General features: G+C 43.8%; 1 protein-coding gene across 5 annotated transcripts in view; it reads right to left on the reverse strand.

The window, feature by feature from the left end:
• Window positions 1–1798, reverse strand: part of STIM2 (stromal interaction molecule 2) — a 72706-nt gene extending 70908 nt beyond the window's left edge. For 4 of the 5 annotated variants that reach the window (XM_068943230.1, XM_068943229.1, XM_068943227.1 and 1 more), the window contains exon 1: window positions 1567–1798. In XM_068943230.1, the coding sequence (XP_068799331.1) occupies window positions 1567–1783 (217 nt within the window). In that variant the 5' untranslated portion in view covers window positions 1784–1798. The remainder of the gene's footprint in view (window positions 1–1566) is intronic. The other variant, XM_068943232.1, reaches the window with a different exon arrangement.
• Between the last annotated feature and the right edge of the window lie 13782 nt (window positions 1799–15580).

The raw sequence follows: 15580 nt of genomic DNA on the forward strand, positions 1-15580 counted from the left end.
TAGACAGCATCAGCACTATACATAGTAAGAACCATATAACATCACCTACAGCCAGATTAATTACATCTGACAAAAAAAAAAAGCTGTTCCAAAACAGCATTTTTCACAGCACCCTTGGGAGGTATGACTCCTGTCTCAGGCTGTGGATGTTCCAGCTTCCTTAGCTTATAAGGCAAGCCAACAAATTGGAAAATTTAAATTTCAGAAACGCGCCCAAGCTTCAAATAAGATCACTAAATAACGTCATGTTGCACCTCTATCTCGAGATTACTTCAGGAACAAAGTGGAGGTTTCAATGACTGTAATTAAAAAAATATGTTTTAAGTGTTATATGTGTGTTGATAAGAAATCCGTGTACACTTGATCGACTGAAGTCTAGTAATTTTAGCTCAGCATGTCAATGCTATTTGAAAGGATGCCAGAAGCTTTTGCTCTGATAAGAAGTGCACAGTACTTGGAATTAGAAGAGGTATTTTTTTTCCTTCTCTCTTCTGTCTCTCCCTCTCCCTCCAATTATGTGCTTTTTAACCACAACATGCTTCTTGAAAATGCACATTATGGTATGACACAGTTGTAAATGCTTTTAAACACTTCCTAACATACAAATCCCTTTTTCCTAATGGAGCAGAGTCTGAAGACTCTAAAACTTCCGCCTGTTTATTGTAAGTTAGTTTCAAAACGTGTGCAAGAACTTCTCCGAAGCAGTCAAAGCCTGCTGATGAGATTCTTCCAAATGCCTCTGTGTAAATTCTGTTTTCAACTGCACCATTACCATCCACCAGAAGTACAGTAGCACGAGTGTATTCAGTCTTTCTAAAGTATTAACTGAAAGCAAAAGCTTTCCAGACCTCTCTGGGGAGCTAAAATCCCCCGCAGGGCACGGGGAAGGGAGGCATGTTTCTCGCGGCAGCACCTGGCTCCTCGGCAGCCGTGCAGCCAGCGGCGCTGCCACGCAGCGCTACCTGCGAGTCGGCGAGCGCCGGCCCGGCCGCAGCCCCCGGCGGCCCCGCGGCGCTCGCCCCGGCAGCCGCCGCCCGCCACCTGCGTGCCGGGGCCGCCGCCGCCCTTCGCGGCGGAGCCGCCCCGCTGTGCGGCCAGCCGCGTCCCCGGCGGCTGGGTACCGGCCAGCCCCCGCCGCACCCGCCCAGCGCCGCGGGGGCCGACGCGGAAGAAGCGGCTCCGCGCCGCAACAATGCCGGCATTCAGCAGGATCCGGTAAATACCCTGCGGCAGGCTCTCCGCGGGGAGGGGCAGCCCCCGCCGCCCTCAGTACCGCATTGCTGCCGCCGCCGCTCGCTCCCGCCGGCAACGCCGGCATCCCCGCCTGCCCTGCCCGCCCCTCCGCAGAGCCGCATTGTCGCTCGCCCCGCGGAGGAGGGGGAGGAGGAGGAAGGCAGGCGGCTCCACAGCGCTGGGGCGGCAGCGCCTCACGCGCGGCGGCTCCGCAGCCGGCGGCGAGGGGCGGCCCCGGCCCCGGCCCCGCGGGGCAGCGCGGCGGCATGGATGCTCCGCTCCGCGCTGCTCCCCTCCCCCCGCGGCGGCGGCGGCACGCGCGGGAGCCGTTACCTGTCACAACGGCCGCGCTCTCCGCCGCAGAGGCGGCGCCGCCTCCCCTTGCTCCCCTTTTGCCGCCGGCCACGTCCGCCGCCTCCAGCCCGCATCCCCCGGCGGCGGCGGCGCCGGCCACGAGCAGCGCCAGCACAAGCAGGCAGGCCGGCACCGCCGTCCCCGCTGCCGCCGGCCGGCCGCCCGCGGCCCCGCTGGGCGCTCGGAGCCCGCTCATCGGTGCCGCTGCGGCAGCGAAGCGCAGAGGAAGCGAAGGGGCCGGAGCTCCGCCGCGGCGCTGCCCGCTCGCCCCCGCCCCCTGCCCGAGCGCCGGCCCCACGCTGCCGCCAGCCGCCGCCGCCGCCAGGGCGACACGTCACCGCGCGCCGACGTCACCGGTGGGCGGGGGGGGAGGAGGCGATACTGCGAGGCGCCAGAAGGCGCCGAGGGAGGGGCGGGGGCGGGACGAGCAGCCGGCGGGGGCGGCTGAGGAGAAAGCGGCGGCGGCGGCGGGGGGCGCGATGGGCGGGGCGAGGCCGCGTCCGTCAGGGCGCGGGGGCGGGGGGAGGGGCGGCAGCGGCGCGCGGCTCCCCCAGCGCGGCAGTTGGCGCCCGTCGGCGCCGGCTTGCCTCAGGTGCCGCGCGGGGTAACGTGACGGGGGAGCGGGGGCGGCCCGCCGCCGAGGAAGCGCAGTGAGGTGCGGCCAAGGCTGTGGAGAAAAAGTTAGGGCCGGTAGTTTTGGCGGGTTGCCGTAGGACGAGCTCGTGGCTGGGGCTCCGGCCGGGTTTGATAACCGCCGCTGCTGCCCAGGAAGCGGCCGGTGCCCGCCTGGCGGCGGTGCCCCTGTGTGCGCCCGCCCCGCCGGGCCCGGGCATCTAACGTCTATGCAAACAGCGATATTCACGAAAGCCGGTGGGTGCAGTTGAGCCGCATGACAGCCAGTGCAATGAATAAATAAATATTTTACTGCTCCTTCTTTGTAAATACTACCACCGAATTGCAGTTACTTTTCGGCCACATGTAGAATAAAGGCACTCGGAGCTCTGCCTGCCCCCGCCGCAGTACTCTCCCCCGGTTTCGGGAAGAGCTTGACCAGTTCTGTGTGTGCCCTGCCCGAAAGTCATGCCTACTCACTCCATTTCAGCTGAAGTGTATTTTCATGCAATAAACAAAACTTTAAAATTTCTATACAGCACATGGTGATTTGGGAAATCTCCCTGTAAACCTAGTGAATTCTGTCTAAACTGTGAAGTCTATGCATAGCCTTATCATTTCTGTTGCTGAATACAACGGTATTTAAAGACCAACAGTATCTGAGTAGATCTTATTCAAAGAGAACAATGAAATGGCTGCATCTTAGGAAAACTTGTTTAGTGTGTTTAACTTTAGGGAGGGGAGCTGGAGCAAAGTAAATTCCCCAGATGGAAACAAAGAAACCAGCTGTTAATTTAATTAATTTATTAATTTTAAAATACAAAGAGATAAGAATTCATAAAGGGGGCACACAAGAGGTAAGTTTCCTGAATGAATGGAAACTGTTTTAATTGAGAGAGCCACGGGAGTCAAAGGATATGGATTGCAAGAGTTCTATAGAGAAATGCCATGCCTCAAAGGATTAGCTGTGGGTTGGGAACAGTAAGAGAGAGCAGTTCAATGTAAGCCTATGGGCCTGAAGTAGAAAATGAGTTTTGCTAAAAATCCTCCTGCTAGATCTGTTCATTCTCACCTGCCAATTTCAACTAGAAAGTCCTCAAATCAAGAGTTCTGGAAAAGGTTACTCTCAAGTACCGTGTATGTGCTGTAGCTGAGTGAGGTCACTGCTCATCAAGGCACCTTATCAAAAGATCTCACAATAGAAGCATATTAAATGGAAATATTGTACTGAGGGAATAAACTGATGAGGTAAGAAGCAACACCACTATGTAAGTCCAGATACAGATTTACCAAGGAAGAAGATAAAGATTGTAGTTCCATTATCAGTCATCATCATCAGGACCTCCTGATGCACTGCCACATCACATCATGCAGGTCCAGCTGCCTAAGCTCCAAACCAGAGAAGGTATCTAACCTGGGCTGGAGGATCTACGAATCCACAGAAACTTAAAACACAAGTAGCTTCAATGGGAGGACCCACCTACTGCTGAGTGTCCTGCGGTACTTTATCGAAGAATTCTAGACTAATTTAGGACCTCCAGAGGTCATCATGTCTAACCCTCCTATTCAAGTCAAGGCCAAGTTCAAAGTTACGTTGGGTTGTTCAAGACTTTGTCCAGTTAACTTGAAAATCTCAAAGATCTGCGTTCTCTGGACAGCCTTTTCCAGTGCTTAACCACTCTCACTATGATTTTTTGTTTTCTTATGTCTGGTTAGAATTTTTCTTGCTGTACATGGACACCATTGCCTCTTGTCCCTTTACTGTACATCTCCAAGAAAAGTCTAACTTTATCTTCCCTTTGAACACTCAAGGTAGTTGAAGACAGCAATTTAATTCCCCCTTAATCTTCCCTTTCCAGGCTGAACAAACTCAGCTCTCTCAGTCCCTCCTTGTACATATTGTTCTCCAGCCCTTACCATCTCGATGGCCCTTTGCTGTACTCACTCCAGTTTATCAACATCTTTCTTGTACTGAGGAGGCCAAAACAGGGCATAGACTCCAGATGCAGTCTCCCAAGTGCCAAACAGAGGAGTATCATCACTGTATTTGAACTGCTGGCTATGCTTTTGCTAATATAGCCCAATATATGGTTTACCATCGTTGTTGGAGGGACACACCATTGACATGCCTCCCTTGTCCAGCAGGACTGTCAGGTCCTTTTCTGCAAAGCTGCTTTCTATCCAGTTGAGCCTCTCTCTTATATTATTGCAAGGGGTATTACCTAGTGTCAGCACTGAGGGAACACCACTCGTAACCACTTGCCAGCTTGACTTTGCAGTGCTGACAGCTGCTCTTAGAGTAAAGTGTTCAGCTTGTTTTTCCCACCATCTGAGAACAGTTGAGGCTGGAAGAGACCTCTGGAGACCATCTAGTCCAACATCTCTGCTCAGAAGTTTTCCTGAAGCATGGGAAGTATGCAAACTTCCGAATGACCAGTTCAGTTTGGATGAGCTTGTTTACAGAGGTGGACTTTGCCATTCGTGTTTATCAGACATTTGGTAATGCTGGAATGGTGATGTCGCTAGAGCAAATAAGGGAAAATGTACAAGTAATTAAGTTTCTTCTAAATATGAAATACTATGATTTAATTCTTCTTCAAGAATTACTGCATTCTTTTTCTCATTTTTGGGAGGGAGGTCCACTCATCTGGTCCATATCTCCCTTCCTGGACTACGAATATGGTATGGACACCGTTTCACAAGCTTTACTAAAATCAAGGTAATCCATTCCTATCCCCTTATCTGTACAGCCAAACATCTCATCATAGAAGACAAACATTTTGGTAAATCTTTGCTGGCTTTTCCAGATCACCTTCTTGTCCTTCATGGGCCTGGGAATGGCTTCCAGAGAGATTAGTTCCATTATAATCTCTGGAGAGAGATAAGGGTCAGTGATCTGTAGTTCTCTGGAACTTGTTTTGATAATGGATGTGATATTTGCCTTTTTCCAGATTTTTTTTATTTTGCCCTTTTCCCTGGAGACCACTTCTGGTTGCCACACTCTTCCAAAGACGATAGGAATCAGCACCATGACATCAGCCAGTGTCCTTGGCACCTTCACATGCACCTCCTGTCCAGTCCTATGGACTAGAATACATTGAATTTACTTACATGGTTCCTAATTCAACCTTCCTTACTGTTGGTAGCATGTGTCCCCCTCCAAATTTTACCACTAGACATAGAGGTTTGGGATGTCTGAGAGCAGAATTTGCTGTAAAGGCCAAGGCAAAGATAGCTTTGAGTATCTCAGCCTTTTCCATGTCCTCCGTTGATAGGTCACTCGCCCCATTCAGCAGCAGGGGCTGGATCTTAGGGTTAGAATATTTGTAAATTAAATAATTTAGATTGTGGCCCCTCTGGGTGTGGAGAGTTTTAACAGAAAGGCTAAAACCAGTGTGTCTGGAGAATGAATGGGAATGTCTAGGTGTGGAGGCACCAGGAGCAGCACACAGCAGGGAGCGGGCTCTCAGCATGACATCTGCTAACGCTAATGACTCACATAAGTGGGACAGGATGGAGATAGTGATCGCTCTTTAACAGAAAGGAGTGCAAAAAGGAATATCCAAAACTTGCACATGGTAGCCACCCTACAAAGGACCCAGGTGTCATGAGGACTTGACAGGTGGCACCCCGTGTTCTGCATGTAATTGCAATGGATCATGGACAAAACATCTGGGCACAAGCATCAACAGTGCCTAGCTGCTAGATAGACAACTTAAGCACCTGTGTCTTCGTACTTGACAGCTGTACAGACTTCTTGGACACACACATATTCTGGTGCTTGCGAGTGTGAAACTGTGAGATTGTGAGTGACTGTAAACTTTCATTTCAATTTTTATTTTAAATAAAAATCACCTTTCCCTCATAAGGTCTGGCATTGATATGTGCTATATTGTTGCTACAATGTGGAAACAATGTTTCCTACAAGTGCACATATTTATCTTTTTGCAGACGGCACACTCGGTCAAGATCTAGAGTTAAGCTATTTGTGTTACTTCCAGTTGTTAGTCCTGCTCACTAATAATAGTGAGCTCACTAATAATAGATCCTGTTCAATGCTTCTGAGTGCACTTGGCTGTATGGGTAACCTGGCATTCTTTAATCAGTCCTGTCTTCCATCCTTTCATTGAGCTTTACAGTAGAAAGCTAAATCACTTAAATAATTTAAAAAAAAATTTGCATGGTTTGAGTTACCATTTCCATCAGCAATTCTTTCATTCACTTTTGTGGATGAAAAAAGCCCGTGTGCTTTGTGACACACATTGATTAATCTAAATAGAAAAAGGGATAGGAAATAATCTGCAGTTCTTTCCAACACATATGCCCAGCCAGTACTAAAAGGCCCTGGAAGCAGGTTTGAACAGTAGAACAAAGGAACAAAATATTTTTGCTGCTATTTACAGTCTCTCCAAACTACCAGATGAGAGTGCAGGAAGCTCTGAGTAGATCTGAAGACTCAAAAGGAAGAAAGAATTAACCAGATACAGAAACAGGCTGATAATAACGAATGAGAAAGAAAGTTGGCGGACACGGGGGAAACAAATCACAAACTGCAAAGAAAGAAATGCAAGAAAGGCAGACAACAGGAAAGAGAAGACTTAGTAAGTAAAAGCTCGGCTGAAAATTAAGACAGTCTGATTTATTTATTAAAAACATTACATATACAAACTTTAACTACATTAACGTAACTTCGAATAAGCTATGACCACTAGATTATTGCTAAATTGTCCAATGACCATTTGATTCTCCAATGTTGTGAAAATAAACACTTCTGTGAGTAGGACTGAGAGTAAAATTCAAGTGTGTCTTCTGATTAGAAGTTATTCACATCTGCCCTCAAATTATATAAAATGTACTACTGGCAACCTCCTAGTTCTCCATTTCACGTGGAAAGTTTATGTATGTGCTCTACTTTTGCTAAGAAGAGAGGATTCATCTAGTTACTTTTTCTCAGTTGGTTCTGAGTTACTGAAGTTTATGTTTTGCGGCGGGAAAGTCATCAGCTCAAGAGAAAATTGTAAGAAGTATTTAAAGTGGTCTTGTATTCCTGATCCTCAATGGAATAAGAAACTCTGGGCCATAGATCTTATCTACCTCCAGTTAAAGAGATGGGACTGAGAGAATGGAAGAGAATTAAGCATTTTCCTCATCTGACAAGACTATTACTCCGTATGGTCTTATTATCAAAGACCCAGAGCCTAGGCACCTCCTTAAACCAGCAAAGTAGCCTGGTAATAGGCTAAAATGCTGCTAAAAAGACAAAAGCTCTTTCAGCCAGTAAGAAGAAACAGTCATTAGCTATAAGCGAGGGCTGTAGTTCTGTGAGAACTTTTTTTTTTATATCTCCTCATTTTAGAATTTTAATCCTAATTTTTAGATTTTTTCGATACAATATTAACAGTAGTAGTGCAGAGATTTTTTCTTCTGTAACACATAAAAAGTAAAGCAAGTACAAATATTTTCTAAAAGTCTAAAAGCACAGGATGTTCAGCAAACATTGCAGCTGATCATTGCAGCTATTTCTCTTACTATTATGGAAGGTTTGCTTACGCTTTTTTTAATTTGTTAAATTCCGTATAGGGAAAAAGACTCCATTCCAGCTAGAAGATGTTGGGTAGGCAGATTGCGGTTGAAGCTGAATTTTGTTTATTTAAAAAATAAGCAAAGAGTCAATCTGTTTACACAATATCCAGAGATACATCCAGAGGTACCAAATCTAAAGGAAAACAATGGCAGAATGAATGGCTAAAATATATGAGGCAGCACTTTGATTACTGGAATCTGTAGTAGGAGCCAAATAGCTTGCAAAGATACAATCTTACTGGTGCTGGAGGAGTAGGACTACTATTTGGCATGTCAGTTATATTACAATAGAGTGATGGGCTGTTATATGTTCTGACTCCTGGAAGGACTTTCAAGAGTGCCACAAAAGCAGTTGTGGAAATTAATATATTACAGATTATTATATTACAGGATGATCACGAGAACGTTAAGAACTGCCATGGGCCAGTCTTGAAGATGGTGACCAGCTGAGTCCCTCTCCTCATCTGATCTTCTCAGAACATACCTCAGAGTAACCTTCTGCCAAAATTCATGGCCAGATTGTAAAAGTTGCCTAAAGACAAAACCGTCCAGACATTTTATTAAATTTTATGAAGCTTTAATTGCGACAATTTTTCATCCTCAGTAGTCATAATCTGTTTGTTTGTAATTCAGACTTTTTATTTAAAAAAATCTGATCACTGTAGCTGTTCTGAATGTTCAGTGAACAGCAGTATTACATAACCAATTGATACACTGAAAGTAATTTGTTTGCCATTTTTCATTTTCTCTTCTCAAGCAATGTAAGAATTCAAGCCATTTCACAGAATCACAGAATCACAGAATGGTTGAGGTTGAAAGGGACCTCTGGAGATCATCTAGTCCAACCTCTCTGCTCCAACAGGGTCCTCTAGAGCATATTTCCCAGGATCGCATCCAGGCAGGTTTTGAATATCTCCAAGGAAGAAGACTCCACAGCCTCTCTGGGCAACCTCTTCCAGTGCTCAGTCACCCTCACAGGAAAGAAGTTTTTCCTCAGGTTCAGATGGAACTGCCTGTGTTTCAGTTTGTGCCCATTGCCTCTTGTCCTGTTGCTGGGCACCACAGAAAAGAGACTGGCCTCATCCTCTCAACACCCTTCCTTCAGATACTTGTACATATTTATGAGATCGCCTCTCAGTCTTCTCTTCTCCAGGCTGAACAGGCCCAGCTCTCTCAGCCTTTCTTCAGAGGAGAGATGCTCCAGTCCCCTCATCATCTTGGTAGCCGTCCACTGAACTCTCTCCAGTAGTGCCATGTCTCTCTTGTACTGGGGAGCCCACAATTGGACACAGTACTGCAGATGTGGCCTCCCCAGGGCTGAGTAGAGGGGGAGGTGATCGGCTGAGTAGAGGGGCAGGATCACCTCCCTCCACCTGCTGGCAACACTCTGCCTAATGCACCCCAGGATACCATTGGCCTTCCTGGCCACAAGGGCACACTGCTGGCTCATGCTCCACTTGTTGTCCACCAGCACTCCCAGGTCCTTCTCGGCAGAGCTGCTTTCCAGCAGGTCAGTCCCCAGCCTGTACTGGTGCGTGGGGTTATTTCTCCCCAGGTGCAGGACCTTGCACTTGCCTTGGTTGAACTTCAGGAGGTTCCTCTCCGCCCAGCTCTCCAGCCTGTCCAGGTCCCCCTGAATGGCAGCACAGCCTTCTGGTGTGTCAGCCACTCCCCCCAGTTTAGTATCATCAGCAAACTTGCTGAGGGTGCACTCTGTGCCTTCCTCCAGGTCATTGAGGAATACATTGAACAAGACTGGACCCAGGACTGACCCCTGGGGGACACCGCTAGCTCCAGGCCTCCAACTAGACTCTGTGCCACTGACCACAACCCTCTGAGCTCGGCCATCTAGCCAGTTCTCAATCTCAATTTCAACACTGAAGTGGTAGGTATGGAGATGACTCACTGAAAAGGCCACTCTCAGTACAGATAATTTTCCTTGTCATAGGAATGCATGTACATAATATCTCTTTCACCTTTGCATTTCAATAAATCTCTGCATCTACCCTTAACCCTTAGCTGGAGCAGAGGCAGCCAGGGCTTTGTGATTGCCTTTTCCTCCCCTTTTCTGTTAGCCAGCGAACAAGGAAAAAGAGCATTCAGAATAGATGATAAGAGGCACTAAACTGTAGGTGACTAGCTCATATTTTATACCAAGCATGCTGATCAACTGTGAGGAAAAGAACATCAAATTAAAATTACAATTACAAAATCATTTGGCCATATCAATTTAGCACGTACAAAGGCGTTAATGGCAACTAACGAGGACTGCTTCCTGGAACAATTTGGATAGGCTTTCACTGGGAGAAAAAAAGTTGCCTTCACTTATAGCAGGAATTATTCAGGATCAGGTGCCTATTCATGCTGATGGGGGTGTTCTGAGGAAATCAGTTGTGATCTGCTCAATGTTTGTAAAGTCACTGTCACATTAAAAATAAAATGAGTGGTAACTTTCAGAATATTTTGTTTCTGTCTAGGTAAGAAGCTACAGCCCTTTTAACTTCTAATGTATAGAGCCATTCTTTACATGAATGAGCATAGTGTCTGGGAAAAATGCTGGCAGATGAATTATGTAAGATGGAAATCGTTTCCCTCTTTAAGCAAATATTTGGGATGAGAATAAATAATACATTTTTCCTCCTGCGAAAGCAAGAAGGAAGAGACCAGAGCTTTTACTTCAAATATGCTGCTGGTAGTTTTAGTAGCTGTAACAAATGCTGTTGATTGAAAAGTGGAACAAGCAATCATTCATTCAGAGGGCGGAGTTTGAGTGAGTAAGAGATTATAGTCTCGTGATCTGTGGCTAGTAGGTAGTAATAAAAAGCCTAGTGAATGCCTGTATCATGTGTAAATACAATTCTGTTCAGTTGATCTGTGGCTGCTTTGAGGTCACAGCAAGCAGATTGTTACCCGGAATTTCTGAAGACAAGTTGTACATCCTGTAAACAGGATCTGCCTCTAGCTCTAACAGAGCTCTGACACAGGCTGCCAGGTACAATGTATGAGTGGTCACATGAAAAATAAGGTTATTCTGCAAAGACAGCTACTCTCATACCATCCAGAAGGCCAAAAGAAACACGGAAACTATTGCTGTCTTATTCATGCTGAGAAAATCAAATAACATTCATTTTGTCTTTTCTATCTTTTTTTTTTTTTTTATTCTTTGGATTAGGTGAAACAGGAAGAAAAGCATAGGAGACCAATTTCCAGTTTCTCACTGGAAACAAACTGTCTTCCTACTTTCAGGTACAACTTTGGCCATTTGGCACTATGACTCACTACAAACATATGTATTTTTTAGAAAAAAAGAGAGAGCAAAATCTTATCTATTACTTGCATCTTCAGAAACGATGTGCACAGTTCATTTTCGTTCCTGCTTGCGCTGCAAGTTGTAATATTTGCCCATCAGAGGCAGGGCTTTGGAGTGGCATGTGTAATGTGCTAAGCTTGCTTGAGCACTGGAGTTAAATGAGCTTCATGAGATTCCTTGGGTTTGGACTTTTTTATTCCCTTATCTGCCTTCACGGTGAAACTGGGAGAGGGCTGGTTAGGGGAGGAACAAAAAAATTCTTCATTCGGTGACAGTTTGTCAGCCTCCTCTGACACAGCTCGTGTACAGGAGGGCCTTAACACTTCAATTTAGTGAGTCTTAACAGCTATTTCTAAACAGTTCAAGGGATTCTGACTTGGAAACCTCTTCCACTGAGTTCCACTGAGTTGTGTAATAGCTATAAAGTTAAAATCACTGTAACCATCAGTTCAGGCACTGCATAGCACCTTCTGTTGAGAAAATGAGGAAGCAAATCTTGCTTTCCAGAGGCTTCTGATCATCATTTCAGAGCTGTGTCCACTGATCTGAGAGAGTACGCGGATTATTTTCTTTGAGAATATATTAGAATCCATTATCTGGATGCTTTATACCTTGTCAGCCTCGGCAGTTTATAGAAGTTCTGCTGAATTTGAGAAGGGGAGGAGGAGGGGGAATACCTGCTTATCAAACATTTGCAATGTTACGCTAACCCTCAACAGAGTCCTAACAAAGCCAGCTGATTTAACTGAGCAATTACAAACTTTACCATGTTATGCATCATGCTCCTTAGCACAATACTTAGCAGAGAAAGGATACATCTGGTCTTTGTCTGTATTAGTTGCTCCACGCACTGACGTAGCATTTTCACAGAAGATAACTTCAAAATCCATCTTGAAGGACTACAGTATTTGGCATCAAAGATACGCTCCCGCTGGAACTAGCTGTGCTAACACCAGCAGTGTTCCACTTCCTCTGCAACCAGGATCTGTGATCACTGAAAACTGAAAGTTTTGGTAATCGCTCCAGGACTGCTACCTTCTACAGGATCTTGATGTTTTTATAGTCTGAGAAAGGAAAACAAGCTCAAGGAACCGCTAGCTACAAAACCAAAATTGGGTTGCCAGCGCCTGCTGAATTAAGATGAAGGTAGTTGTGAGGTAGTTGTGTTAGAAGTTACTGCAGAGTAACTCTGCAGCGTACTGCAGAGAGAGACTGCAGCAAACCATACACTATGAGAGTGGGTGTTATTCCCTAAAGCAGGGCAGTTACCTTGTCCCTGAGAGTCTTAAGCAGGAAATTAGAGCATTAGGTGTACTTCTAAAATTCTGACGATGCCCCCTGTTAGACCTATCAGATGACCTGCAAACTCACACTGAAAGAAGGGAACTAATAAAAGTTTTAAAGAAATATTACGAGGGAAATAAAAAGCTAAAATATCTAACATTAATCCTGACTAAAATCTTAATACAGCTCTGAGTCTTTAAAGAATGTCTCTGTCCCATGACAACTCTGTCTTTGAACAGCCCAGTCCCGCCACAAGCAGATCGTACAGCCTCGACCTGTTTGCGCTGGAACACGTTCCTGAGCAGCGTCAGCAACCGAGTCGTTGTTTAGACGTCTGGACCAAACTCAGGAAAGAGAAATTTACTCTCCATTTTTTATTTAATAACTTTGCCCTAGCATTTCATAAAAAGAAGCAACATTTCAGCCTAGAGAAAACAGACAAGACAGCTTAAGTTTGCAGTGAGAACATGCCCATCAGTTGGGTTATATCCAGTTTTCTGCAAGTTCCACAGTATACTCTACCAAAACAGAATAAAAATTAAGGTCTGTGTAACTGAGAATATTCTTCACTGAACCTTTTGGAGCTTGTGAACAAAAAGCCTAGATCTTTGAAGGTCTGTGTATTCAATAACACTTTGCATTGTATATTCTTTCTGCTGCTGAAAACGGTCGTCTTTTCCTTTGTAAAAATACAAGACCGAACTGAGATTTTACACAAATGTTTGAAATAGCTCAATTATAAGAATACTAGCCTTGAGTTGAAAACACAACTAGAATACCTGTCAGAATTACAGTTCCTACTCCTGGCCTAGGAAAACACAAATAAGTATTTATATAAACTCTTTTACTCAATGAGAAAAAAAAAATGCACCTGAATAGGCAAAGACGGACCATAAATCTCAGAGATATGCTTACTCTTTATAAAAACAAATTTACTTTAAAAAAAGGATCAACCTTTGAGAGAGAATTTCTTCATCTGCAGAGACCGGAAAAGATATGACAAATAGAAAAAAAGTAAAGCTTCTAACATTACAAATTTATATCCTACATACCATGTAGGAAGATATTTGTTTTTTTCTTTGCCCAGATTTCATCATTCTGTTTGTTCTCTGAAAACAGTGCTTTCATTTTGTCTTATCTTTATGCATAAATATCCGCTATATATAAAATAAAGGAGAAAAGTTTACCTGTATAAACTAGCATCTCAACCCCTCCCTCAACAAAAGCCCAAAGTATGGATGAGTTTTATAAATGGCATATGACACAGGCAAAATCTCAACTACCTGCTTTAAAGTTAGCACATACCCTGCTCTGTGTGACTGCTTGTAAAGCCAAGGTGCTCAGTATGTTCTCAGACATGTTTTTCCGGCTTCCAAGTGAATACCTATGTCAACATCCAGACTAAAAAAATTATCAGTCAGTTATGCCCATATGTTCATTCCTCCTCCCTTATTCTCTCCTTTTAATTGAGAATCTGATAGGTGTGTAGCACACCCTTTCTCCACAGAATTTCTTCAATGACAAGATTATCGAGAACACATCTTGGGCATCAGTCCCCACCGTTTCAGGAAGATTGCACTGACAGGAAGCTCTTTGATGGCTTTAACTTTCTAAGATTTCAAATCTCTGTTTAGATCTTTACTAACCTAGATTGTTGCAAAGTGCAAACATGTACTATTTCCATCCTTTAACTGTGTTTTCAGGTCTCAGTACTGAATACCTGCCTAAATAAATAATACCTGTTGTAAACCAGCTCTCTCCTTACCCTTTATCCATTTCACCAACTGATGTAGGGATGGACTGATACTGAACCTTTAAAATTTTTCCAGGATTTCTTCATTACAGATTAGAAACAACATCTTTTTCAGGGAAAGATTAAAGTCTTAATCAGAAAGGTTTACATTTTCTTTAAACTATAGGCTGTAATTAACAAAACCAGGAAAAAACAGATTGAACAAAACTATATAAGAATGATGAATATTGTGAAAAGGAGAGACAACAAGATAACCACTGGAAGAAAAATATCTAGTGGTAAAACTTTGAATTTCAAAATTTATACAAGCACATCAAAATGACATTTTTTTCTTTCATTCATTTCAGTAAAACTTGCTCCAGCTTTTAAATTAAAAAATAACAAAAAAATGCAGAAACACTCTTTAAGTAAGACACTCTTTAACACTTCATTTAAATATCCAAACAGCAAACAGTCCCTTTCTATTTGCAGAGATCATCTTTCACAGGATTAGAGCACTTTTTCCACAAGCCCTTCCTTCTGAAAATCACTTTCCACATAGTGGATAGCACGTGATTTGCGGTAGCAAGGCAAAGGTGGGAGACTTCTCTGCCTGTATGTTATAGGTGGGGGGTATCAATACCAATAATACACTTTATCATATATACAGCTAATTCCATGTCTTCAGAAACTTGTTATGGCAAGAGGTGATGGTCAGAATATCTTTAATGTATCATGAACTAAAATTAAATATCTAAATATGTCTTTATGTTGGAAACTTCTTTACCACTAACGTGAATACTGAAAGCCACCGGAACTTCCTTCACAAGCCGGAGCAATGCCAGCTTTCCACAGAGAGAACTTCATGTCAACAGTAATGAACCAGGATCAGGCTTCAAAGCAATGCTTCTGTTTTTGTAACCCAGACACACTAAAAAAAAAGTAGGAAAGGGAAAATCTTGTGACACTAGAGATACAGTCAAAAAAGTTTAGATGACAAATAATTTTGAACAGATAGAAGATTAAACATTGTTGCTTTTTTCAGCATATATTTGTACAGATTTACTATTTATAACCAGATTCATAGAGAGCATAACTTTATCCTAAACAGAGCATTTCAAACAAAAATTACAGAATGTACCATTCATGAAACAAACAACTGTTAAATAAGGTGAATGATCAAATACTTACTAAAACATATTATGTGGTTATAAAGATATTTTGTCTTTGATTGCCAAATTCCAATTTGTCTCTTAATGTAATACAACTTTTTAAAAAATTTGTTTAAAACAATCAAAGCACAGAAATTGTCTTGTACAAATTGTGGGTTTTAACTCCTTTGTTAAATATTCTGTTTATTTTGGCCATAATCCCCAAAGAAACAATTTATTCAAACTGTCATCAGCCAAAAGCTGTGTCATTTGGCAAAGCATCATGGTTCTCCATAAAGCCAATTCTGTAGAAATAATTGT

Source organism: Struthio camelus, chromosome 4, assembly GCF_040807025.1.
Source record: "Struthio camelus isolate bStrCam1 chromosome 4, bStrCam1.hap1, whole genome shotgun sequence".
Classification (NCBI taxonomy): domain Eukaryota; kingdom Metazoa; phylum Chordata; class Aves; order Struthioniformes; family Struthionidae; genus Struthio; species Struthio camelus.